This window comes from Nelumbo nucifera, chromosome 1, assembly GCF_055504915.1.
Source record: "Nelumbo nucifera cultivar China Antique chromosome 1, China Antique-T2T, whole genome shotgun sequence".
Taxonomy (NCBI): domain Eukaryota; kingdom Viridiplantae; phylum Streptophyta; class Magnoliopsida; order Proteales; family Nelumbonaceae; genus Nelumbo; species Nelumbo nucifera.
In genome coordinates this window covers 151,947,049-151,974,675 of record NC_142649.1, presented here as the reverse complement: position 1 = coordinate 151,974,675, position 27,627 = coordinate 151,947,049, and the positions used below count along the sequence as shown (strand labels likewise).

The window sequence follows — 27,627 nt, the reverse complement described above, 5'->3', positions numbered from 1 at the left end:
ATTACCCTAGTGAAACTAGCTTCCAAATTTTTAGCTAAATATTCACCTTCTCTCAAAATATGTGTTATGTTTGTGCCTTGAATTCTTTGTGGCGACCCACTTCATGAATCTGCTCTGAATTAATTTGAGAAAAACCTGAAGGCAAAATTTCTATCCTTTTTTATTAAGTTAATATAAATAGTGAACTGGCGACAGCCAGAGAAAGGTTTTTTCTTTTCTCTCAATCGTATCTCCCTTTCCTTCTCTTTCTCTTTCTCTCGTTTCCCACTCTCCATGAATGATTACATGGTATCAGAGCAAGTTTTTGGACTGTAAAAGAGTTTCGGTCCCTCTTGTTTTGAACCTGCTTCGTTTTTTTTTCCTTCTTTAAATTCTTGGACGTGGAAGACAGGGAAACCCTAGCAGATTATTGGCGGCACCTCCTGTGAGTTCTTCCTTGGTCGTAAAATCAAGGAAACCCTAGTCGAAGAAGGGCGATGCTGATAGAGACTCCCTTTCTTCTCTGTTCGATGCTGTGAAGTCGATTTCTGGTTGGCACCTTTGTACAGGTGCTGGACAGGTGTGTTCTTGTTTTTGTCTTTTTTTGGCCAATGGTGTGAAGGCCTTATTCCTTGATTCTATACATTCGTTTGGATGCTGGATTGTTAGATTGTATGGGCTGTAGTCAAACTGATAGTAACGTCTACCTTGGCTGTGTTGGACTGATTACCGGGCTGGTTTAATGACTGAACCATCACAGAGTTGATTTCAGCAGTTTCTTGTTTTCTTCTGTTGGAAAACGTGGGGTTATTGGTTCAGATCTGAAAATAGAATTGTATATATTCCTAGGATTGTGGAAGGATTGATTTAGAAAGTTTTTTCTTTCTATTTTTGTACTCTCTATTTTCTCTTCTTTCTATTTTTTCTTCTTTCTATTTTATTTTATTTCTATTTTTCTTTCTTTCTATTTATTGCAGCAGCTTACTGTATAAATATGCCCATTGGCAATAGAATGAAACACATCAGTTTTCTACCATTCCAAAACATGGTATCAGAGCTCTAGGTTTGTCAACCTTGAGATTTTTTCGGCCTTCATTGCCAATTTTTTGTGTTTTTCTCTTCTGGCCTTCAGTGTTGATCGGTAACCAGAAGTGTTCCTTTATTCTCCTTTCCTGCTGGCCTTATTTTTCCTCCATTAACAATGTCCGATATGATTGCAACAAGTGCTCCCGTCCAAACTGATGAAGGAGCAACAAACTCTCATCCTCACACTGGTGATTTGCAGAATATTCAGGCAACATATAGACTGAATGGCCAGAATTACTTGAAGTGGTCACAACTAGTGCGTACCTATTTGAAGGGAAAAGGAAAAATTAGTCTCCTCCTTGGAACAAGACCAAGGTTGGGCGAGCCAAATTTTGATGCTTGGGACGAAGAGGACTCCATGATTATGTCATGGTTGTGGAGTTCAATGACACCCGAGATCAGTGATACTTGTATGTTTCTTCCCTCTGCAAAGGCTATTTGGGATGCTGTCCGACAAACCTATTCCAAAGCCCATGACGCTGCTCGTGTCTATGAGGTCAAAGTGAAGACTGTGGCGGCCAAACAACGGAGCAGGATGTTACAGAGTATGCAAATCTGCTGCAAAATTTATGGCATGAGCTTGATCATTATCGGGTTCTTGAGACAAAGTGCGCAGATGATGCTGTGATCTTGAAGAATTTTATTGAAAGAGATAGGGTGTATGATTTTTTGGTCGGACTGAGTGCTGAATTTAATCAGGTCCGAATACAAATTCTTGGCAAAGAAGAAGTGCCTCCATTGAATGAAGTCATGGCCCTTGTCAGAGCTGAGGAAAGCCGCCGTGGAATCATGCTTGAGCCTAAAGATCCCGAAGGCTCAGCCATGGTGGCAAGGGGAGGAAGTTACAGTGGTTCAAAGGGTGAGAACAATCACAACTTGGCTCGTGACACAACCACCCGTGATTCTAACGATAACCTCTGGTGCACCTATTGCAAGAAGCCCAGACACACGAAAAATCGGTGCTGGAATGGGGAAATCGAGGAGTTTCAAAAGGAGTTCAACAGGCCCATAATGTCTCCACAACCCCGCAGCAAGAACACTCAAGTCAGGGACCATTTAATGATGAAGAAATTGAAAGGCTAAGGTGCTTCCTGAAATCCTTGAAACCAGGAAGTGGTTCTACCTCTCTTGCTCTCTCAGGTAAGTCTTTATCTCTAGGATTACATGCCTCGGCTAGTGTTTTTCCATGGATTCTTGATTCTGGAGCTACTGACCACATGACACCCTCTTCACTACATTTTCTCACCTATACACCTTGTCCTAGTAATAGAAAAATTTCTGTTGCTGATGATTCTTTCACCACAGTGGTAGGGATTGGGAATATTCAAATTACTCCATCCCTATTACTTAAAAATGTGCTTCATGTTCCTAAGTTATCCACTAGCCTTATCTCTATACATAAAAACTCACCCAGGATGTGAACTGCAATGTTGTGTTCTTCCCTTCTTACTGTGTATTTCAGGACCAGGTTTCGGGGAAGAAGATTGGACTTGCTAAGGAAAGAGATGGACTCTACTACCTTGAAGCAACCAACAAATCATCTTACACTGTTATGCATGTCACACACGAGTCATTCTTATCTACTTCCAATAAAGATTTAATTTGGCGTCATCATTTCCGTTTTGGTCATCCTTCATTTCCTATTTTAAAAACAATGCGTCCATCCCATGGACGCCCAAAGATTGCGGAATAAGGGGGCGAATTTCAAAAATTTTTCTCTCCCTTCAACTGGGAATCGAATTCCCCATTTAGAAAATCATATTTTCAAGGATCATTCTTGAACCATAAACTGAACCAGATCTGAACCAAAAGGAGTAGGAGAGGATTGTACCTGATACGGAGAAATAGTATCTCCCAACGAAGGTGTTCACGCCCAAGGAAGGATCCAAAGACTGCTCCCACTGAAGATGGCGCAGTGCAGGATGGAGCAGAATCAGTAGTGTTTTTCTCCAAGAACTCTGTCTTTCGCAAGAAACAGTAGGATGGTATGTGAGCACAGCTTCCTTTCAATCCTTTCACAAAGAACTGATGTCAAGATCGAATCTTGACTTCTCCCACAACTGGAGATCGAACTGGATGTCTGGCGGCTGTAGGAAGGAGGCGGCAAGAAAGATCATTGCAGGGATTGCAGAAATCTTTCTTCTGTGATTTCAGCTCTGAAGAGGATCTGATTATGTGTCTTCTCTAAAGGCTGCCGCCCCCTCCTTCTTTGTAACCCCAAAGGATCAGCTTCTAATCTAATTAGGAGTTGTTGATCCAAATCTTATTTGGATCAAAACATCTCTTTAGGTGATAAGGATAAAACCTTATCTTATCTGCAGATTGGATCAACCTTCTCCTAATCTTATTAGGAGGTTTCCAGATCCAAATCACATTTAGATCTGGACTCTCTGAGTGGATAGGGTTAAGGCCCTATTCTATCTGCTGATCCATCTCAGAATTCGCCCATATTTAACTTATTAAATAAGTCCAGTTCGAAATGGGATTTAGGCCCATTAAGCTTATATGCTCACTTAACCTTCCTAACTGTTGCCCAGTTGAGCTTCCTTGTATGGCGTGGGACCCAAGCATTGATCTACACATCAGCCACATGGGTTCGGCCCAACCTTTGTTACAAGGCTTGGCCGAATACTCTGCTATGGACAATGCACCCCCTGAAACCCATCAAATGGGCTCTATGAGCCCAACACTTACCTTAAGTGGTCCCTGGGCCAAGCCACCTTGTAACACCCAGGGACTATGGGCAGATGCAAGATTAGCCCATCAGGTATTACCCTCAATGGTCTTTCACTTAACCTCTCAGCCCTTAATGATCAAACACTGCCCGACAAGAGAGGACCTCTCCCTCGGCTGCAAGGAACAGTGTTGCACTCTCTACTTATACGGATCCCGAGAATTAAAACCTTTTGCAAACATTTGAGAAACCATAATATATATATATATATACTTTTATATCTCATATAAAATATACTTTGCAAAACAAATCTCAACGATTGAAATCAGCTGCCGGCAGTCTTAGTTTCCATCAGTGAGAGTGCATCCCCGATCATTACCTTTGTCCGACAAAGGGGCTGATCTTGTCACTATGATCACCCACTCAGATGAATTCTCAAACTGTCCCAACATACCCAGGTTTTGACCCCCGCTAAGGATCTCACTGATTGGTACATCAAAGACAGCCCAATCCGACACCTAGTGCAGTATCATAATCGAGTCTAAGGGTCAGGTGTAACTTTCCAGTTTTGCCCATCAATCTCCAAGGTCCAGGGCAATACTGAAAATCTGGTCCAGTTCAAAGATTCAATTAATCCTACACTGTATGTGCCTAGGGTCTCACCCTGGCAGTTGAGACAGGCCACCCCAACCGACTTGGTGGCACAATAGTGTCAGCCTTATCAGGATAGGTCTCCCCAGACCGACCCACTGGCTGTGAACATTCTAAACTAACACGAGTCTCATTAAGTGTCCAGTTTAGTGGTATTGCACAGAAACATACCAAGGGAACATGAATTAGCAAACTTTGTTAAGAAAGTAGTTGTGTTCAAAAAATTTAGGCTCAGTTTGGAAAGAGTACAAATGCAAATATGTATAGTACAAATACATAAAAAATCATACAAAATACAAGATTTTGCACTCTACATATTTGTATTTGTTTTCCTTCCAAATGGAGCCTTAAGTGAAATTCCTTAGTTGGGACCAGACCAAGGTTTTAAAAACCGACCCGGAAATGGAATCATTGTGGCCACCGGTTTCCGAGTCAGCGGTTTGATCGTCCATGTAGAACAGTTCGGGTCAGTTGCATTATTAGGGCAAATGTAGTCTTTTGGACTTTTAGGCAATTAGGTTTTTATGAAAAAAGAGAGGTTGTGGTCAGCTGACAAAGAAAGAAAGAAGAAGGAAAGTACATCATTCTGATTGAAGCTAAGGGCATACAAAACTGTCCAACAGATCTGAGATCTAAGATTTGACATCTGATTTCTTCTTCTTGTTCTTCTTCTGTTGTATCTGCAAACCGTTGTCCAGGTCGAACAGGTTGACGATTCAACCGCCTGGGTCAGCGGTTCTCTGACCAAGTCAACGAGCTTTGTCCCAGGAATGGGTTAAGGGTGAAACGGAACCAGTTACCTGGATGGTTTCCAGGCCGAATGGTCCAACCATCTGGGTCTACGATGGTTCACAAACACTGGCCCAGACCATTGAATTTGTGTTTTGATAGAAAGGTTGGTCCTAAAAACTGATATCCAATCAACCAGTACAATTAAAGTGGTAACCAATCAACTGGTATTCATCAAAATTCATGGGAGGATTCTGATTGGTCGAAGGTTTTCCCTATCATACCTTTCTGGCATCATAGAAATTGCCCACAATATGGGTCCCGCACCATTTCAAGTGAGTACTTATATTGTTCAAGTAATTTATTTTTGTAATAGATACTTTTTTTTCTTTCTGATAGGAGAGATGACCATGTGTCTGAGGACTATGCTTGCATAGCATATATCCAATGTCAGCACCAGTAGAAGGATTTTATTTCCCTAGTAACAAACTCATTTTCACTTTTCAGAAGTTGAAAAGACCCCAGATAGCTGGGACCAACATTGGGTAATGATCCTTTATTTTTCTGAAGAGACTTGTGATCAATTTATCTTAGGCTATGCCCTTGTGTACTGACACAACTAACATGTTACTCCCAAGGTTCAAAGTATCAATATTGACGTGTCATATTGTTCCTTTGGGTTTCTGAAACTTTAAATACTACTACCTTTTAAGTTTGATTTATTTTATGTTATTTTATATGATTTGACAACATGTTTGACAAAATATCAGACAAAACATCCAAAAATATATATAGCTTTTGGTCATTTGAAACTCTTGATATGCAAGTTTTGCATATTGAGAGTATTGATACTTTGAACCATTGTCATTCCATATCAATTGTTGCATATAGAATTGATTTTGAGAACTTACTGAAGACAATCTCATCTATTTCTTGTGCTACTTTTTGAACAGTTGAACAACAACAAAGAAATTGGAAGTGGCGAACTTACTTCTGGAGGATGTTTTCAAGATGAAACTAAAATGTAATAATGAACTTTTGAAAGAAAAGAAGGAAAAAAATAGAACTTGTATCCTCTTTTTTGTAGTCTTCTTTTCTTGATTATTTAAATAATTATTCCTCATTAATTATATGACAGTGTCAAGCATATGGAACGAAAGCAGTGTGAACATGGATACATATCAGAAAACAGGTTATCAACTGTTGAATATCTACAGGGCCTAAGTTCCACTATGAATCTTTCTTCTTTCCAAGCTGTAGGTACAGAAACATCTTCAAAGGCAACAGACATCAAGGTAAAAGATCAAAGACAATCTGATCTACCCAAGATAGGAGCTATTCGACAAAAAACTCAAGTTTTAAATGGTGTTGGTGTGGAAGAAACTGTCAAGCCTGTTGGCCTTTTAGGTGATAAAGACTCCCTGGGCCATCTGCATCCATCTATTGCACTTCCTGGTATGATGAGCTACACTAGGAAAAGTTCAAATCAAATTGTTTAAGCAATTTAAATAAAACTAATAGATCGATGGTACATGACAGAACCAAGCTGCTGTGAACCAACTACTGGTGCTTCATCTGAAACTTCTTTTGAACTTTCAAAAAACTCGAACAATGCTACTTCTTTGCATAAAAAGTTCAATCATAGAGGCAAAGGTTTGGGGTCTTTGGAACCCATTGCTATGACAGTGAAGGAGAGGCTATCTTCAAATCAAACATGCACAAGTAGGGATGAAGATGACAACTACAAGGATTACAGAACGACTCCTGCAGTGTTGCCAATTAGTATTTATTCACAGGATCTCTGTCTGAAGGTAGGTATTTATCTTGTTGGTGTGCTATTTATGCCTGTTATCTTGTACATTAATTGCTATACTGTATCCTTCATATATAATCACCTTTGGACTCGTATCAATTAGAATAGCTGTTATTTCAACAAGGGTTCTTTTTCTCTATCTATATTTGTTGAGTTTGCTTAAACAGTATCTGCTGAAATGATGTGCAGAGGATTTCAGAAGACATTGTTAATGACATGGCTCCACTAGCATGTGTGACACCAGAGCCAATTGCTTCTATGAATTTTAAAGGAAGAGTATTACCTATTCGGTCAAGAAATGATGATAATCTATCCAAACCAATTTTAACAAAACCTTTTTTCTGCCCTCCTCATTTTCTTGGTTTATCCTTGCAAACAGAGCCTGCAACTGCAGCTAGTACATCAGAAGACCACTCCACCATATCTTCATTTCCAAGTTTTGAAATTAAACAAAAAGGTTCTGTTCAGGATTTGATGCCCCAAACTGGTTCAGACCAGTTGAGACACAAGCTGATGCTTGACAGCGTTTTAACTAGATCGAGAACATTTAAAGGAAGCCAATCTTCATCAGAAAATCTCAAGGGGTACACGATTGCATGGTCAGAAGAAGAATTAGATTATCTTTGGATAGGAGTAAGGAGACATGGAAGAAGCAATTGGGAAGCTATGTTACGAGACCCAAGGTTGCATTTCTCAACATGGAGGGTGGCAAGGGACTTGTCTGCAAGATGGGATGAGGAGCAATCCAAGCTTTTGAATGGTACACTAATTCAACCACAAAGGTTGATATCACAAGGCTCTCCAGTCTCTGGCAGTGGCTTATGGACTAAAAAGACTGCAGTGGCTAGCCATTATGGCAATTATTACACTGAGAGTCAGAGACTAGCAAGATCTGATGCGCTTATGGATGAAACTCAACTTTCTCTTGGAGATGTATATGTCCAAAAAGATAGAAATATCCCAAAGAAATATACATTCAATCTGCCCATCCCTAATCTTATGCCTCAAACAGTGGCAGTGAACGACAATCCAGACAATGTATCTTGTGTTACAAGTAATGGCATAAGAAATCCAGCTTCTCAAAAAATTGGAACCAAACAACATCAAAAGCACACAAGGTGCCAAGGGAATCAGTCACATTCAGGTAGCAAACATGCAAGATATGTTGAGGGGTTTCCCATTCTTCAGCAGAAACCTCTCGACCGAGCAGCAGGTCATGGACTGCAGAATGGAGAGCTATTCAATCAAGGAGAAGGCAGAGGAACTTCCAGTCATTCCTCATCCCCAGATGATGGATCTTCTTGTTTTCCCTCAAATAGCAATTTGCCTCATTGGCTCAAAGAAGTTGTCAGTGTTCCTTTAAGGCCAATGGAGTCATCTGTGCCTCCAGATATTTTATCCATGAAACAGTCATTGAGCTTGCTTTACAATGGCCAGAAACAGGTTGTCCTGCCTTTTTCCAGTCCTGATGCATTGTCAATCCAACAAAAAAATCCTCAAGGGCTGATGATGAGTAGAATTAACAAGTCAGGAAGCCTAAGGGCATCAGAATTGTTACCACATACTGCCAACTCCAACTTTTCCTTAATGGGGCCTAGATTAAATCATCATTCTGGCACAAGTTCAAACTCCTTAATGCCTGAATTTGAAAACCAGAATATCAAGATTGGTTTAGCCGATCCAAATCCTACATATTTACATCCTGTTACAACCAAACAAGATGGTTTGATCGTCATTGACAGTGATGCTTCTTCTGAAGAAACCATATCAGATGATCAAAATGGTACGCTATATAGCAGGTAACGGAAGCTTTTTAGAACCCTGAAGCATCAACTGATTTTTCAAGTAAATCCATTTTTGTTTTTCTGGTGGGTATTTTTCAAGTAAACTTCATTAATTATAGTCAGTTATAGAAGCATTCTGTTCATGATGCAAGTAAATTTCATGAAGGATTTCAACTCTCTCTATATAGGAAATCATGAAAGGGTTCTGTCAATAACCTATACAGTTACAAATGCATTATAATTGCAAATCGTGAAGGATTTCAACATCTTTTCCAGTCCAAGAAATCAAGATTCCATACAGGTGATGGTGATCATTCTGTTGATTGTCTACAAAGGATGCCCTATGCTGTCAATGGCAATCCAAACAAGTATTGGTGATTATATGGTTAGTATGATTTAAGCAACGGTATTGTAGGTTCTAAATGCTCTAATCCACTTGAGATGACATATTGGATGAACATCTGGGAGAAACCAGTGCCATAGCATGGAGTTATTGACACTGGACTCTGCTTCATCTTGAGGCCATTAGTTTTGCTAGGGCTTTTTGAACAAGTGACAGGTTTTATGCCATTTAGATTTTTTAAACCCCAACCTTTACTCAAGGTTTAGGGACAGCCACCTTGAAATTTTATTAACCATTACCAAACGGGAAAAACAAAATTACAGGGGAGGATGTAGCCTGCCTTGTCCCTAGCCCGGCTTACACAAATCTGTCCCTCACCAATTCAACAAAACCCCCTTGTAAAGAGAAAATACAAAAGCATAACTTAGACACCATTTCTAAACCCATGCACAGTAAGAAAGCTAGCCTATCCAACTCCTGTTGGAGGAATATTACTCGGGGCTTCTTCTCTTGTTTGACTCATGTCAAACGGTATCATCTAGCCAAATTAGGCACTTATACTTTCAATTTCTGGTTCACAGAGACCCTCCCCCCCCCGAAAAAAAAGGGAAAAAAGTAAAGAAACTTGTTACGATGAGCTCATAATTTTGTAAGGTACCGAGTCGAAGTAGCGTTTTCAATTCCTTTGTTAGCTAAGGCATCTGCTGGCTTTATGCCATTTAGATTGATACATGTTAAATTCGGATCTGGACGTGTCCAAAAAGGGCCATTTCCAAATTTTGGTCTCTGTAATCTAAGGGTCCATTCTCCACCACTGCGGATATCATTTTACCCCTCTAAACCTCGACTTCCTTGCAACTTTCAGATTTCAGAATGACCTAAGAAATGCTTTTCTTTCTTTGTGGACCTATTTTGCTGCAACTTCATCTTTCAGATGTCAAGATCATGTAGAAATATTCGAAACCCAGGTGGCCAGATCTTAACATCTTAACAGCAAACTGTTTCAGGATTGGGGAACACCTTTGCTGGATTTGGCCTTGACCCTGTTCAGGATGTGTTTTGGTGTGGGTTGCGATTTGCGAACTATGGATGGAATTGGATGACATCTCATCCCAATGCATGAAAAATGGGACCTCTACCCAACTTCTTACATGACTTGGAGGTAAAAAAAATCCCATAAACCACGAAACTGGATCCGATTTGAAGAAATAATCAAGGACTCATTTGATACAAGATCAAAAAGACAAACCCAAATTGAGAACCCACTTACAGATAATAATTTCCAAATCTAATTAGGAAATCCAGAACTGCAATCAACTTACGTTTTTATATTTATAATCCTAGAAAAAGAAATGAAAAGCGAATTACGTGGATTGACAAAAAAGTGAACAATGCTTGTGAACAAAATCAATCCTATCCACTAATCTACCTAAAAATAGTTTTAGGATAAAATCAAATTAATTCTTTGTAATGTTCGACTACAATAATTCTTTGTAATTCATTGAATATTTGAATTTGAAAAAAAAAAAAAAAGCTGTTTTAAGATACGTAGGAAAATGAGTCGAATGACTAATAGAATAATTTGGGGACATGCATGATACATCAGGAAAACTCATGAGGCTTAAATATGCATCAAAACTAAATATAAAGATGCGTTTGGTGACAGTGCAAACTGATTTAATTTTTGTTTCAAAATTTACCTTACTTTGTTAGATTACAATACAAGTAAACTAAGACCTTAAGGCTGTGTTTGGAAGAGGTGTAAAACGTCATCAGTGTAAAAATACACTGATAACGTTTTACACTGAACCATAGATATATATGATTGTTATATTTTAAAATTGATGTAAAAAGATGTTTAAGTTTTCGATAAAATCGATATAGTTTTTACATCAATTATCGATGTAAAGCTTTAAAGGTGATGAGGTTTTACATCTATCATCGACGTAAAACTACACTCCATCCAAATGCACACAAAACTGAATCGGAGAGTAGTTTTATAATAATTACTCTTTTACCAAACGCATACAAAAGCGAACTGATGTAAATTTTACATCGGTTCTTGATTTACATCGCATCCAAATACAGTCTAAGGCAAAAATAAAATAAAGTAAAACTTAAAGCAAAATTAAACTAAAATTTGCATTCTTTTCATTTACTCCTCCCATAATACAAATAAAATTGCACTGCAACCCACACAGCCTAAGGCTCAAATGACCATGAAAGAAGAATCAACATATAAGAAATAAGCGTTTTAATAGTGTTTTTTTTTTTCTTTAATATTCAACTATTGAAATGTAGCTGGAAAACTCGCAGACGGTTAAACATGAAGACTCGTGCAACTCAGCAACTGGAATCTTTTCAACTGGAAATACCACTGATTTAGAGCACAATCCATGTGATGTCCAAAATGCCTTGGGTATGTTGGCATTGTGGTGTTTGAATCTACCAGGCACCACTGTAGCTTAGTTGACACCACATGGTTTAGGAAACCGAGATCAGCTTCAGTGCTCACATCATTCAGTCTTTTACAGCTGTGCAATGGGAATATCTCCGTACTTGTATGTTTTTTTCATGGGGATAATGCAAGGACGGTCTTATAAGAACCAAATCCCATTTCTGAAAAGCCACACCACTTCATCGGGTATTTTGGCGCTATCCTGTGGGATGTGGATGCATTGTTAACAAATTTTTTACTTTATATAGTAATCATGTAATTAACAGTGGTCTGACTAATTCACAACATGGTGTATGCTATTTTGTATTTCAAAATTTCAAAGCATGCGACACTCCTGGAAGTATGCTTAATTAATGGGTGGGGGGAGTGTTTCAGAGTCAAGTAATCCACCCTCATCTCCAAAACAACTCCCAACCACTACGTGCACAAGGGTATAACCCCTCCCTACACAGTATAACTAATTGTAAATCCTAGATGATATACCAATAGACCTTTCTTCAACAGAACAAATGCTGGATATCATACGAACTATCTACTAAATTATTAAAGAAAGCAAATTACATGCCGTCAAAATTTCTTATTAACAAGGGCCATTACCCAATATTGTTCCCGAAAAAAATCCAGGGTCTTGGGAGAGGTGAACCTTATACGGACTTAACCTTGGAATCGAACCCATGAAAGTGGTGCTCTTGGACTCGAACCCAGTTCTCATGCTTGCCAGCTCGAGGTTTACCTTCGCACCAAAGCAATGGGCCCTTATTTAAAACTAATTACTAACACCAAAGATAATTGAAACTAAGAGCAATCAAAAGTGTTGTTCAGTGCCTGAAAAATCCTCTAAAAGAGACCCATTAAGACTCTCAATAGGTAACATTATGGCACACCAAACAGAGCTCCTCAGCAGCACTCTACAGTCTACACCATTGAAAAGTGGGTTCTGATCTCTACTCGTCAGTCACACAGCCCATTGACGCCGGTTGCACATTCTTGATGTACTGAAAATCAAAATTTCTCTCTATTAACAAAACACAGAACTTGCATTCATAACCCATCTGTTATTCATTAAATGAAATGAAATAATTCAGACCTTGTATAGGACTCCTCTATTAGCCTTGTATGGTGGTTGAGTCCATTTCTTTCTTCTTTCAGCCAACTCCTCGTCTGTTAAGTGGACATCCATTCTTCTCTTCACAACATCTATGGTGATGATATCCCCATTTTCAATCAAGCCAATTGGACCACCTTCCTGAAAACAGAGAGAAATCGCTTAAGATTTAGACAGAGCTAGTTGCTGATTAACATAATAAAAAAGATCCAAGCTCCTCTGTTTCAGATTATATATATTTGGGTTGGATGCCTTAGCAGCAAAACCAATGATGCATTAACTGTCAAAAAAGTGTAATATCATATTATTGCATCACATGCCATGCCAACATGCATAATTAGAACATATGAGGTGGATTCATTTGGTCTGCACTGTATTTGGATGGTTAAAGGGTTCTTGCAACTGGAAGAAGCTTGTATTATTGTACACAAGTACTGTGTTCAATTAAACTAAGGAATATCTTGTGAAATACGCATGGAAAGATGCATCATATACCAACTTATGAGGACAAATGCAGAAAGACATGCAAGTGTTTTCCCCTTTTTTCCATTGGCCACTAAGAAATCTTCTATAGAAAGATGCAGCATTTTTTGTACACTACATGATATCCCATTGTCCAAGCGATGTTCAGGGAACCGACCCGGTGGTAGAACCGTTTTTCCTCTGGGTTACAGGTAACCACCTGAGGGTAGAACCGTTTTGTACACTATGTGCAATATGCATAATTATATAAAATATACTTCATAATATAAATTATATACATATATTCAAAATATGTAATTAAATTTTGCATATCACATTTTTTGGAGAAAAAGTAACCAGAAGTTCTAATTTCTTTTATACTAAAAATTAAGATTGGAGGCCAAAAAAAAGGCATTTTTTGCAAAAATAGTGGGGGCAAGGCACCTTCGGCTCCTTGGGACGCATAGATTGCAAAAAATCACCTGAAATAACTAAAAAAAATGATCACTCCAATTGGATAACTGAGTGCAAAGTTATGTCCTCTGGAAGTTGGAAGTTAAAAATATGAATAAAAACATGCCAGTTTTATGAAAACAGGACTGGTTCACCAGCTCCTTGGTCAGAACGGCCGATTGGGTGATTTTTGTCACTACCTATTTTTAGAGCCTGGCCAAACCAACTGATGGGCTGGTTCACACTTCACAGTTTTTCCGGTCAGACCGTCCAGTCCAGTCTAGTTCTCTGAACACTGTGTCCAAGGGGCCAAACCAACATCTATGGAGCTGACTGGTCAGTGGTAGTCACTTGACAGGCACAAGCAGACCATAAACCACCATAATGGGATGTCCTACTAGCATCTCTGTTCATGGGCCAGGTAGCTTGGTGGGCTCGTGCTTAGGCTGTAAGTACCAGGCCCAATTATTTTTTGCTAGAGTAATATATAATAAAAACACATATTACCATTTAATATATTATTATTAGTAATATATAATAATATCATATATATTAGTAATATATATAAAATATATTAATAATTGTTAGACAGTTTGTATGCCCTTAGCTCCAATCAGTTTTGATGTACTTTAGACATTTAGTGTAAATGAATAAAGTGCATATTTGATTCATGTTGTGTGGTATGTTTCTGTGTAAGACCCTTAAACTGGACACTTAATGAGACTCGTGTTAGTTTAAAATGTTCACAACCAGTGGATTGGTCTGGGGAGACCTATCCTGATAAGGCTGACACTGATGTGCCGCCAAGTTGGTTGGGGAGGCTTGTCTCAGCCTCCAAGGTAAGACCCGAGGTACATGCAATGAGGGTTCAACTTGAAACCTTGAACCGGACCAGATTTCCAGTATTGCCCTGAACCGTGGTGATGAGTGGGCAAAACTGAAAAGTTACACCTGACCCCTAGACTCGATTATGATACTGCACTAGGTGGCGGATTGGGCTGTCTTTGATATGCCAATCAGTGAGATCCTTAGAGGGGGTCAAAACCTGGGTATGTTAGGATGGTTCATGAACCCATCTGAGTGGGTGATCATAGTGACAGGATCAGCCCCTTTGTCGGACAAAGGTAATGATCGGGGATGCACTCTCTCTAATGGAAACCAAAAACTGCCGGCAGCCAATTTCAACCGTTGGAATTTTGTTTTGCAAAATATATTTATAATGATATAATATATATGTACGGTTTCAACTCGTTTGCAAAAAGGTTTTAATCCCCAGGGTCCATCCTAGAGGAGAGTGCAGCACTGTTCCTTGTAGTCGAGGGAGAGGTCCTCTCTTGTCGGGCAGTGTTTTGGATCATTATGAGCTGAGAGGTTAAGTGTAAGGCCATTTAGGGTTATACCTGATGGGCTAATCTTGCATCTGCCCACAATCCCTAGGTTTTTATAAGATGACTTGGCCCAAGGACCACTTAGTGTAAGTGTTGGGCCCATAGAGTCCATGTGATGGGCTCAAGGGGTTCACTGGGTTTTTCAGTGAATTCGGCTAGGCCTTGTAACAGAGGTTGGGCCGAACCCATGTGGCTAATGTGTAGATCAATGCTTGGGTCCCACACCATACAAAGAAGCCCAACTGGGCAACAGTTTGAAAGCCTATTGAGCACTTGATGCACATTGGGCCTAAAGCCCATTTCGAACTTGGCTGATTTGATCAGTCACTTAAAGGGGCGGATCTGAGGTTAGGTCAAACCAAAAGGATTGGGTCTTAACCCTATCCACTCATGGAGACCAAATTCAAATTAGGATTTGAATCTGGTAACCTCCTGATAAGATTAGGAGTGGAACGATCTAATCTGCATATAGGATTAAGAAGGCTCCTTATCCAAATACAGATTTGGATTAGGATAACTCCTAATGAGATTAGGAGGTTTCTTAATCACTAAGAAAAGATGAGAAACCCTAATTTCGGATTACAAGAATTCGAACCTTAAGGGTATTCGCAGAACACACTGCAACTTGAGATAGGATCTCAGAGAAAACCCTAGAGAGAAGAAAGCTATTCGCCACCTTCTGCTCTAGCTCTCTCCTCCAGCAGCCGCTGCCATCTACTGCCAGTTCATTTTCTCTGTAAGGGAAAGATCAAGAAAGGTTCTTGATATCAATCTTTGCTGAAAGGTTGATCATGTGTGGTGCTCATTGCTTCCATCGAGTTCTTCAGAAGGACCTGGTTCGTGGGACGAACACTGTTGGTTCTACTTCATTATCACTATGTCATCTTCAGTGGGAGCGGTTCATGGGAGTTTTCTTTGGGCGTGAACACCGACATTGGGAGATACTGTTTCTCCGGATCAGGTATATCCCTTCCCTTCTCTTTTTGTTCAGATTTGGTTCGGTTTTGGTTCAAGTCAGATCCTTGAATATTGTATTCTAAATTTTAGGGAATATGATTCCCAGTTGGATAAAAGGTAAGAAATTTTTGAAATTCGCCCACCAATTCCACACCCTTTTGGCGTCCATTTGATGGATCTTACCATTCTTTCAATAATATATAATAAATTTTGCTTGGATCTCAAGTTTACTTCTTCCTATTCAGACTAGGCTTCAAGCTTTATCTTTGGGCTGGGCTTGTTCAAGAATAGGCCCGACAATTGAGCCAAGCTCAGGCTTGGATATTTTCTGTTGACAAGTGATAAAGCCTGGCCTGACCCCAGGCCATAACAGGTCTATTTAAAAGGAAAGCCAAGAATAGTAGATGTCCAAGTCCCTGGCACCAATATGTAGCATGGAGTATGCATGTTCAACAGATCCCCTTAGCTAACACCATATAACCTCCTTGAGCTGCCAAGAGAGCCAATAGAGCAAGCCAAGAAGTTGTTGTAGCATCATAGGTATCCCTGCTAATTGCTAGATGCAATCCTAAAGGATCTTCCATTTGTTTGTTTACAAGTAGGTTGAGAAGGGCTCAAAAAAGGTTCATAGGATGGGCATACAAACCCCAAGAACTAGATTTTTAGAAGCTACCTGTTAGCTCAATGCATGAAAAGTGTCTTAACTTCTAAAGGAAGACAAAAAAAATGCTATTAGTATCCTTGATGCATGAGAACTTGGATACCATTCTTAAGTCATAGTCAACTTGTGCAACACATTCAGTGGCAGATGTCTTCTGGACAGGGCCAAAAGAGGCAATTCAATCATGTGGTAGAAATTTGATACACCATAGGTCTTTTAACTACAGAATGAGGAACAAGAGTAATGGATAAATAGAGAAACAACAGGACAACTGATACACAGACATCACGATCCCAGTTGGCACAAGCAGTAAACACTCCCAGATTGACTAGTCAAACTCAACCAAGTATTCCAGATGATAAGGCATTTATTTATCTAACTAGTTTCAAGCTTCACCAAGTATTTTGTCCAAATAGTCACTTCTCCTCTCCAACATGCCAACAAGGTGGAAACCATGAATGATGCAAAATATATAACCAAACACTAAAATGTCATACAGAAAGGATGAAGATGACACTAGTTAGAGCACCTGAGCTTCGGGGCATATGTGTCCAACAACATATCCATGTGAACCTCCTGAAAATCTACCATCTGTCAATAAAGCAACATCCTGCATAGTTCAAAGTAGAGAATTAGAATCAATGTTGTGACTTCAAATGAAATAAGAATCTATATTGTCCTAGACCAATGAAAACAATCTTTGGTGCAAGCATGTTACTACATGCTTTTACACAGAAGAAATTAAAAATGTTCACAAAAACTCATATCCATGGCGATTCACATACAACTAGTCTGAAAGCTTTCATATTAAAAAGTTAAAATATAACTTACAGCTCATCTAATGCACTGAAAAACCTTAAGAGGGAACAACACTAATAAAATTCTGGACCGAGGGAGGAGGTGGGTAGAGGATCTCCTATACCCATAAACTTGACCCCCTACAAGAGGGATGACAGGGAGATTTTTTGTCAAGCCTTTCTCCCTATGTCCTTGCCTTTATACAGAACAAAAATAAATGCTGACAAAGTACACAATTAAATAAGTTAAATGTAGTAGTACCTTCCCAAGACCTGCTCCCATTATTGCGCTTGTTGGTGTTAGCATTTCAGGCATGCCTGGACCTCCCTTGGGTCCCTCCCCTCTAATAACAACAACTTTTCCCTGGAAAATGATATTAGATTATATAAGCAAGAAACGGGAGTTCCATAATTAAGTATATCATTCCCTTTACCCAATAACAATCTTTTTCCCCATTTTACACTTACTACAGGTAGGGATGATATAAGTGAATACAATTATAGTAACAAACTGAAGGTCTGTTTGAAAATACCAAAGTTTCAAGCCCAAGCAATACTCACATTTCAGTTTTCTTTTCTTTTCCTTATTGATAACTTCATTGGCCTACACACTTGGGCCTAAATTCTGGAATTCCAAAGCATCCTCTTGACCTATATCACTACAAGTTCAAGCAATAGAAACCTAGAGAAGGATGAACACTGGGCACTGCTAAAATAGGGCCAGATTAATAGATTTCATAAAGTCTAACATGGAAATGCCTAAGGTGGAAAATAGGTGAAAAGATGTCAAAGGGCTGTGACCACCTCTAATACAATAGGAATAACTATCCCCTTATGAAATCTTTCCTCATTGAATGTTACACAAACATGCATCATGTAAACAAATACACCTACCAATAAACACACGGGTGCAAGTTGGGTGGGCTGGGCTGGGCTGGGTTTTACATCTACCCAGGCACCCAAGAATTGGGCAAAGCCCAAGCCTGGCCTGAGCCCAAGGTCGAGTCCTAACTAGTCATCCAGAGCCCAGCCCACACTAAAATTTGATGCACTCGGGCTGGGTTTGGCCCCGGGCCGGGTTCGGGTTGGGCTCAGGTTGATCAATCAGCCCGCATTAAAAATTGATATACATGTGTGTGTGTATATGTATGCATGTATAGTTTATTAAAAATGTATACATATATTAAAATATATACATATATGCATGTATGAATGGAAACATGTGTCTACTTATGCACATATACATGTGTATAATTGGGCTGGGCTCGGGTCGGGATAAGGTCAGGCCAGGTTTGGGCTCCTAAGGGCTAGACCTGAGCCCAGCCCAAAAAATTTAAAAGCCTGAACTTTTGGGCCAAGGCCCAGCCTGAGGGCTGAAAATTTAAGCCCAGTCCATGTAAAATTGCAGGCTGGGTCTGTTCAGGCTTGGGTTGGGCCTGCCCAAGTTGCACCCTACACACAGGTTATAGACCCCTACTTTGAGGCTTGAGCCTAATTGTTTGATGTATAATGTGCCAAAGCAGTTGCATATTGTTGCATCTGAAAAGCAACATATTGAAAATTCATTAGCATGTCACCCATTTTTCACCATGCTGCTAGAGCACAAAGCATAAGGAGAAACCAATACCTGCACTCACACTGCTGAAATCAATGGTTCCACAACCCAAAATACAATTCCCAGTTTATACCCTACTGCAAAATGCTTATTAACTGCTTTCCAACAAGCTCAAAAGTTGATTACTTTCTTTCCAGCCAGTTCTAAAGTTTAAAAGACTCCCCCAGTCCCCCCCATAGAATCCTTTGTGGAACCAAGACCTCCTTCATTGACCAAACCAAGCATGCAAGACTCCAAACAGGACAGGATTCTTAATGCCCATCCTAGGAAGTCCACATCTAAGTGATCTTTCTTCTGAACTATTTTTCTTGAATACTCAGCATTTAGCACTAAAGTGCTGATGGTGCCTCCTATGGAGATGGAGTACCTAGGAAACTTCAAATAAATATTCTTCACGGGGTGGCTACAAAAGACATTTTTCATCTCCTATCCAATTGATGTTAAGAAAATGTTGGCAGAAATGCAGTTAGAAATTACGTAATTACAAACAAGGATTATTGAAGCTCATAAAAGAGAGACCATCAAAAGAAGCAGCATGAACACAGTAAGAAATGAGGAACCATAAAAGAAATCTTTCCTACAATTGTTAAAATTTGTCATAAAAGAAAGAGAAAAAAGCCTAGAGAACCAATGAGTTTGCAGGGCAACATAAATTACTGGAGAACATGCAAATAGTGGTAGAAATAAAATGCATTATTAGGGAAAGCGTCAGAATTTAAGGTATTATAAGACCAATATATACAAAATGTATTGAATTTGTAATCTCATGATAGTGAGATTATCCCTCATGCAGACAGTTTCATCAACAAAGAAAGGATTGTGCATATAATGAGCATGTCTTCAATGTATGAGTGGTAAAAGTAGGACTTATGACTAAAGCCTCAATGGAAAAAATGACTCTGATAGAAAAGGTGACAGAACAAGTGTCATAGACCATAAATAATTGGGACAGAAGTTTGTAAGGAACCAAAGACACAGGACTACTTGAACAAGATGCTCACCATCAACAACCTGGTCAGGATGAGCAAGTTTATTGCTAATGTCTCTTCCTTGGAGTCTGCCCAGCAGTTGCAAATTGCAAAATGCAAAATGCAAATATATTACAGTTTTCCTCTCTCAACTTGGTAGCACTTCATCTGGCTTTTTGGGCATCAATGGGTCACTCCTGAAGACCTGGTAGATTTGATGAGGCAATATCCATCTAAAGGCTTTTGTAAGAGGAGAATATCTAATGGAATTTAACTCTACTTTCTATCTGTTGTAACATTTGGAAACAAAGGAATCACAATCAGGTATTGATTGGTCATATTGAAAGAACTGTTGTTGAGTGGATCTCTATCCTGAAGGAAGTTGGTGATCTTTAATATTCCAAGTTCTGTAACAGGTGGGGTTGAATTATTTATCAAAAAAAAAACAGGTGGGGTTCAATTTTACTTGGCTCTTGAGGGGTTAGGTGGCTGATCTTTGCTTTCTAGCAGTTCAGCTAGCTTATATCTAATTTAATTATCAAAATAAACAAAGAAACTACAAATAGAGATATTTTGACAAAATAATAAAAAATAATCTCATACACTACTAGTCTACTATCAATTAACATTCTATTGAAGAGAAAGGTAATAACACATTCACAACAATGCTCCAACAGCTTAAACAGTTTTTTGACAGCCTAAACATCACGTATTGATCACTAAGGTCCAATTTCCTTCCCTAATCTGAGAAGATGTTTATCTAGAGAGATAAAACATGCCAAAACATGTAAATGGACAAACCATATTATTAATAAGAGGACACAATTGTCTCAGAGAAAAGAAGAATGGCTCATCAAGCAAAGCATACATATACACCCCTAAAAGTAATCCATCCACTCTATACTCTTTCAGCTTTAAAACCAATTCCTTGGCTAAGGAATCCATCAAAGTATTGCAGAGAGAAATCCAAACAAACACACACGGTGTTCACAAGAGAAGCCTATGCAGACACTTCCAAATATCAGTCTAGGCATTTTTCTCTAATCTCATGGTCAGGTGATTATTTTCTAATCTGGCAGATTAACTGCCTAGCAGTCTGTGGCATCATTACATCTTTCATTTGCCTTTCCAGCATGAAATCAGAAAGTTTCTAACCAATATGTTCTTTAAATAGTTTTCCAAACAGAGCACCAAGATATTATCTCAACCATTAGCAAACTTTAAGAGAACCATAAACCCTTTTGACTTTCAACATAGAGTTAACTTTTACATATAGGGCAAGCTAACCAGTATTTGTCATACCTTAAAACTCATAGGATTCTCAGATATAGCTGCTACCATAGCCTCTTCTCCTTCGAAAACAAGAGCGGAACCTGTAACGCACTTGTAGTTATTGTCTATTCTATGCTAGCAGATTTTGACATACACTTGTAAATACGACTTCAACAGAAAATATGAATGCAGAAAATAATATGAATTATGAGATATTATACCAGAAAAATATAACCCTTCTTTTCCAGTTATCTTTGCCACAGAGCCCTCTGGAGCTAGATTGCCATACAATATCTGGATGTGGCCTGTTGCCTTGATGGGGTTATCTAATGGCCTTATAATTTGCTGTGGAAAAAAGAGAAAATCGAGAATATGGTAGATGTATTTATACTCGAACTGCACCAAGGACAGAAGAGAAAAACAATCTGTACATTTTTTGGATATTTACTGTCTTACTTGCCCTTCAGCCAAAGCAGGGAAATCTTTTGCATTTTCTGCCAATGTCTTCCCAGTGACTAGAAAAAAAAAAACACATAAATCAAATTCATGATAAAAAGGGTATAGACACCCACAACAATTAGGAGCATACCGGTCACGCAATCCCCATCTAAAAAACCTTTCTCCAAAAGGTAGCGAATGACTGCAGGTGTTCCTCCAATCTATAAGCAAAACAAAAAATGACTTGTTAAGTAAAAACTTAAAAAAATGAAGGAAAAAGAGTGCACTTCCAAATCAAACAAAATTGGAACATAAAGAAAATGCAATATTCCTCAAACCATGCAATACCAGAAACCTTAGTATAACGCTAAGAAAATGATAGCAGGCATATTCATTATAAGTTTACAACTACTTGCATTAAGCTACCTTTTGTACATCCTCCATGACATATTTTCCACTGGGCTTTAGATCCGCAAGGAATGGAACTTCATCGCTGACCTTCTGAAAATCGTTGAGAGTTAAATGCAAGCCAACAGACCTGCCAATAAGGACACACCATGAGAAAACATTAGATGATATAATTCAAGATACGCTGGGAAACTTGCACCATACTCCACTCACCTAGCAATGGCAATGAGATGTAGCACAGCGTTAGTAGACCCACCAAGGGCCATAACAATGACCATTGCATTGCGTAATGATTTCTCAGTGATAATATCCCGTGGTTTCAGGTCCATTCTTATTAATTCCAAGAGATGCTTTCCAGCTAATTGACATTCAATCAGCTTCAATGGATCTTCTGCAGGGGTAGAAGAGCTTTTCCAAATATGAAGAGTAATGGAGGATTAGTTACCACAGCATCCAAAGACAATCCTGATAATGTCAAGAAACAATACATATGGACTTGCTTGGAACAATAATCATGACTGTATTTTCTACCTGTAAGGAAGTGACATTCCCATTGCCTCAATTGCTGAAGCCATGGTATTTGCTGTATACATGCCACCGCAGGCACCTGCTCCAGGGCATGAATTTCGGACCACATTCATCCTTTGGTCATCATTTATTGACCCACTAACATACTCACCATAACACTGCAAAGAATATAAACAAAAAATGAAAAGCATAGCTAGAAAATATAGCTTCAACTTTGAGTCTGATGAAATGCAGATGGATGATTAAAGTAGTAAGCATACACATTGGAAAGACCCAAAGGTCAGTTGCATTTGTTCATCAGAATATCTGTTTACACTACATCATCTAATATGAACTAAGAAATACAGTGAGGTACAACTGAAAAGACCATGGAGGGGTGTGTAGAACCGAAGTATGATTGCTTGCTGCAAAAGCCATGTACTATTGGTAATTAGTAAGATAATTAGCAAGGAAACTCGCCAAGGAGGCTTCAAAGGAGCTCCTGACAGAAGATTGACAATCATAAGAGCATTCTCTTCCACAACCACAGGGATGGCCTTAAGTAAAGGTAATTTGATATGGATTCAAATCATAATATCATACCACAAACACCAAATTATAAGAAAAGACGTGAACTCTATGATAAAATTCAGAAATTAGATTAACATTAGAGGAAACTTACATCTATCAAAAAAAAAACATTAGAGGAAACTTACCTGAAAGGCAGATACTATATCATAAGTATGGCCTTGAAAATGACCGGGCTGCAACAAAAAAGAAATACAAAAAATAAATAATAATAGTAAAAAATCAACAAAACAACTAGATGGGCATGAAAACAAGACAAAATTATTTAAAAATCCTTCCCAAGCTTGATATTTGCAAATTTCAATAATTCCAAAAAGACAGCCTTGTCATTGCTATTACCCCATTATGACAAAGAGTTCTGTGTATACTGCAGAATCGGTCTTTTAGAAATGATTGGATGCACAAGCCTCCTATGGAAAATGTGAAGCCTTTGAACTATCACCGTTTTTATCACACCTTACTTAGAGATATAAAATTAGAAATACTTAAAATGCTTGTGGAAAAGCAAGAGCCAAACACATCAAATAGTGCATTTAATTTGACTGGAGAAAATGGGAGTAGCCATAGCTTAACTTCTAAAGTTACTACCATAATCTTTCCTAAGGAGCAACTACGTTCTGTCACCCAAGTAAAACAAAATGCAACAAAAAAAAAGAAGTTTTAAAGGGATGATGCTCAAATAAACCAATAGTGAAAACAAAATGCAACAAAAAAAAAAAGAAGTTTTAAAGGGATGATGCTCAAATAAACCAATAGTGAAAACAAAATGCAAATAAGCTACACCAACAAAATTCAACTTCCAATAGTTGAGGCAATTGGTTCTAACCTTGATTGTTCCACCATAAACCATGATACTTGGTCGATTAAGTCGTCCCATTGCCATAATTGTACCCGGCATCTGTCAATAATGAGGATCAGATTAGCATTACAGAAGTAAAATAAACCAACTGGTGGATAAAAAAATGTATGCCATATTGCTAAGAAGACTCTGAAAATGGACCATAGCTGAAACATTATTACTGAAATTAATATGTCTTATTTTTCGTAAGAGGAAACTGAGATACTAATTGGCAATAGAATTAACACTCTGGACTAATGCATCTTTTATACAGAGGATGATCACTGCCGTGGCACAATTAGAAAGCAGTAACAGAGTGGAATAACAATAGAATGACCCGTTCTCTTGAGATCTAGTGTGCCACAAACTAAGAAGAAGCCAAAAAAAGGGAACAACAACACCTATATTTTTCCTTCTGGAAGAAATACAAAAAAAAAAAAAAACTTACATTCTTGTCGCAACCTGGGATAGAGATGTTGCCATCGTACCACTGAGCAGACATGACGGTCTCGATACTATCAGCAATTAAGTCTCGGGACTGTAAACTATAGCACATTCCCCTGGTGCCCATGGAAATGGCATCGCTGACTCCAATCGTGTTGAACCTGAAACCAACCATCCCGGCCTCCCTAACGCCTTCCTTGGCGGCCTCGGCGAGGCGCAACAGGTGCATATTGCACGTGTTACCCTCGTACCAGACCGACGATATCCCCACCTGGGGCTTATGCATATCGTCGTCGGAGAGGCCGACGCCATAGAGGATGGCCTGAGAGCCGCCCTGGGACTTGGGCTCGGTGATACGGGAGCTGTACTTGTTGAGCTTGTGGTGGTGGGGAGGGGACTCTGTGGTGACAGGGGGAGGTGGAGCTGTCTCTGTCGTGGAAGCGGAGGTGGTGTCTAGAGAAGCCCGGATACAAAAGGGGCGTTGAAAGGAGTTGGAGCGGTGGCGGAGAAATGTGAGTTTAGACGAAGGGCCACCAGCGACGGCGGCGATTGTGGAGTGGGGCGGCGGCGATAAGAGAGCGGCCTGCATTGTGATTAAGGGTTTTGGGAGGGCTTATGGGATTTGGTCGTAAACACACGTCATACGGCTTTTTGAGGTCCTCGCAGACGCAGAGATAATGGAGAACGAGTAATCAATGGTATTATTTTTTTTTGGGAAAATAATACTTTAGGGCGAGTGCCAATTTAGTACCGAGAAACGCGAAAAACGCGACAATCTAATGCGACAATACGTTAACTCACCGTTATTTAAACATTTTCGTAATACCAAAACTAACCTTTTCCCTTTCTACTCTCTCATTCCGAGCACACTTTACTCAACTCCAGCGTCGCATTTTGAGTGCTGGCTTCACCCAGCGCAGTACAGGACACGGTTGTGCAAGTGGGAAAAGACAGATCAGTCCATGTTTAACGTGAAGAGGCATGGCGGCTCCATTTATGACGCCTGGTTCAGTTGCGCTTCGAATCAAGTAAAACCCACGAAGACCCAGATAATAAAAATGAATTCCATTAGCTCCTTTTCTCTATCTTGTCTGAGGATTTTCAATCTTGTCTTTCATTACAGGTAGCTCAGGTGCTGTTAACGCTGCCATATTCGTTCTCTCAGCTGGGAATGCTCTCAGGCATATTATTCCAGATATTCTACGGCCTCGTCGGTAACTGGACTGCTTATCTCATCAGCGTCCTATACATTGAGTACCGAAGTAGAAAGGAGAAGGTGAACGTGAGCTTTAAGAACCATGTGATACAGGTATCCTTCCAAAATAACATATCAAAGAAAGCGAAAAAAAGAAAATCAGGAGTTGCAGAAAATTCATACTTCGCCTTCTTAATTAATTCCACTAGAGCATACCTACTGACTACCGTTTGTCATTTCAGTGGTTCGAAGTGCTTGACAGATTACTGGGTCCATACTGGAAAGCTGTGGGACTGGCCTTCAACTGTACATTTCTCCTCTTTGGGTCCGTTATACAGCTAATATATAGCTTGCGCAAGGTGAGCTTTTTCTGTTTTCATTTCTCTTGCATAGTTCCAAAAGCCCAACAAAGAACAAGAGCGCTGATTTGATTAGCTGATTTATGATGGGTTCGATGATGGGAGCAGCAACATATATTACATAAACGACCGACTGGATAAGAGAACATGGACGTACATCTTCGGAGCTTGTTGTGCGACGACGGTGTTCATACCTTCCTTCCACTACTACTGGATTTGGTCTTTTCTAGGGCTCGGGATGACCACTTACACCGCCTAGTATTTGGCCAAGCCCAGCAACAGCAACTCTTGAATGATTTGTCATGCTTCTCTCAGCCACGTCTTAGTTCATCCACTGTTAACAGATCTGTTCGTTCCAAGACCCTGACCCCTTCAAACCTTGAGGATCACTTTACTGCTGAAATCTCCTCGTCGCCCCGGTATTCAGATCAGGCAACGTCAGCGGTCTTTTCCCCATCTCACAAATCAGCGGTTCTCAACCAGTTCCAGCAACAACAGAGCATGCTATTGCCGATCAACACGAACGTTTTCTCCCAAAAAAAAAAACGTTGATCATTCACTCTTACAGGCATCCTTTGGTGTTCCATCCCCGGGTAGGATGTCACCTGTGTTCTGGAAAGAAAAGAATCATTTATACAGTAATAGCTACTTTCTTTTCTGCAAATTTAATTATGGATCGTTCTTGAATCTTCATTAGGCCAACTTCAGTAGCACGTTTGCCATCTGTTGCAATTATAGCCACAGTGAATGAGGCATACGTGTTTCGTTCTTGAATCTTCATTAGGCCAACTTCAATAGCACGTTTGACATCTGTTGCAACTATTGCCACAGTGAATGAGGCATACGTGTTTCTCTGTGCTCTATCTGCTTGAACGAACCTCTGTACATTATTGATATTTAAAGCATATGCTGTGGCTTGGATTTAAGACCTCAAAATTAAAGAGTTAACCAGTGTCCCGACCACTGGTTAGAATAGATTTGGCCGGCGTTTTGAAATCCAGATCAGAATAGATTATTGAACTACTCGTTCAATCAACTGTCTGCCAAATGGTCTAGGTGACTGAACCTTTACTCAGTTAAATCCCTTCTAATGAACCTTTTCTCAGGCAGATGAGTTTCACGATGTTTGATATTGAACTTCTGGCTTTGTGCGATGTCTCTTCTGTGTCTCTGATGTATTGGTCTGTATTTCTGGTGTATTTGTTTTTGGTTCTGGTTTTTAATGAGCACCGGGGTTATGTCTTAACCTGAATTCAAACGATAAGGCAAGAGACGATTCTATTAGCTCTATTTCAATTTTTTGTCTTAAGATAATGGTGGGGAACAGTAGTAGTGTTCATTGAATGAAGGAGATGATGAAACGGTGAACAGTAAAAATTTAGATGAAACTTAAGGGCATCTGTGTCTTTTTCTATGACACTTGACTAAATTGTGGCATTTTAAAGTTGAGTATTAAATTGGTACTCAACTTTAAAGTACAGAGTATATAGAAAATTTTCTTATTTTTGGGTAAATTACAAAAACCCCCTGTATTATGAGATCCCTATACTTTATTTTGCGATAAAGACCTCTCCTGTATTACGAGGGTGAGATAAAGACCCCCTTTTTTTAGTCTTTCGTCCAAAAAAGCTGTTACAATATTTTTTAATCTTCAT

The 27,627-nt window shown here is 39.3% G+C and overlaps 2 protein-coding genes across 7 annotated transcripts in view; one reads left to right on the top strand and one right to left on the bottom strand.

Annotated features, from left to right (window-relative positions):
• The window catches only part of LOC104587900 (uncharacterized), a 55,936-nt gene extending 46,952 nt beyond the window's left edge, over positions 1 to 8,984 (top strand). For all 6 annotated transcript variants that reach the window (XM_088894742.1, XM_088894745.1, XM_010245672.3 and 3 more), the window contains 4 exons: positions 6,073 to 6,143; positions 6,258 to 6,574; positions 6,659 to 6,930; positions 7,122 to 8,984. In XM_088894742.1, the coding sequence (XP_088750868.1) occupies positions 6,073 to 6,143; positions 6,258 to 6,574; positions 6,659 to 6,930; positions 7,122 to 8,735 (2,274 nt within the window). In that variant the 3' untranslated portion in view covers positions 8,736 to 8,984. The remainder of the gene's footprint in view (positions 1 to 6,072; positions 6,144 to 6,257; positions 6,575 to 6,658; positions 6,931 to 7,121) is intronic.
• Positions 8,985 to 12,036: 3,052 nt separating this feature from the next.
• Positions 12,037 to 26,586, bottom strand: LOC104587899 (dehydratase family). The gene is made up of 15 exons (XM_088894740.1): positions 25,830 to 26,586; positions 24,423 to 25,732; positions 23,963 to 24,034; positions 23,265 to 23,312; positions 22,573 to 22,727; positions 22,255 to 22,449; positions 22,060 to 22,171; positions 21,785 to 21,854; positions 21,652 to 21,710; positions 21,417 to 21,540; positions 21,226 to 21,296; positions 17,603 to 17,704; positions 17,073 to 17,153; positions 12,605 to 12,763; positions 12,037 to 12,512 (listed from the first exon to the last, which is right to left on the bottom strand). Exons 2-15 carry the CDS (start codon positions 25,005 to 25,007, stop codon positions 12,462 to 12,464), a joined length of 1,884 nt encoding a protein of 627 aa, XP_088750866.1. The 5' UTR covers positions 25,008 to 25,732; positions 25,830 to 26,586; the 3' UTR covers positions 12,037 to 12,461.
• Between the last annotated feature and the right edge of the window lie 1,041 nt (positions 26,587 to 27,627).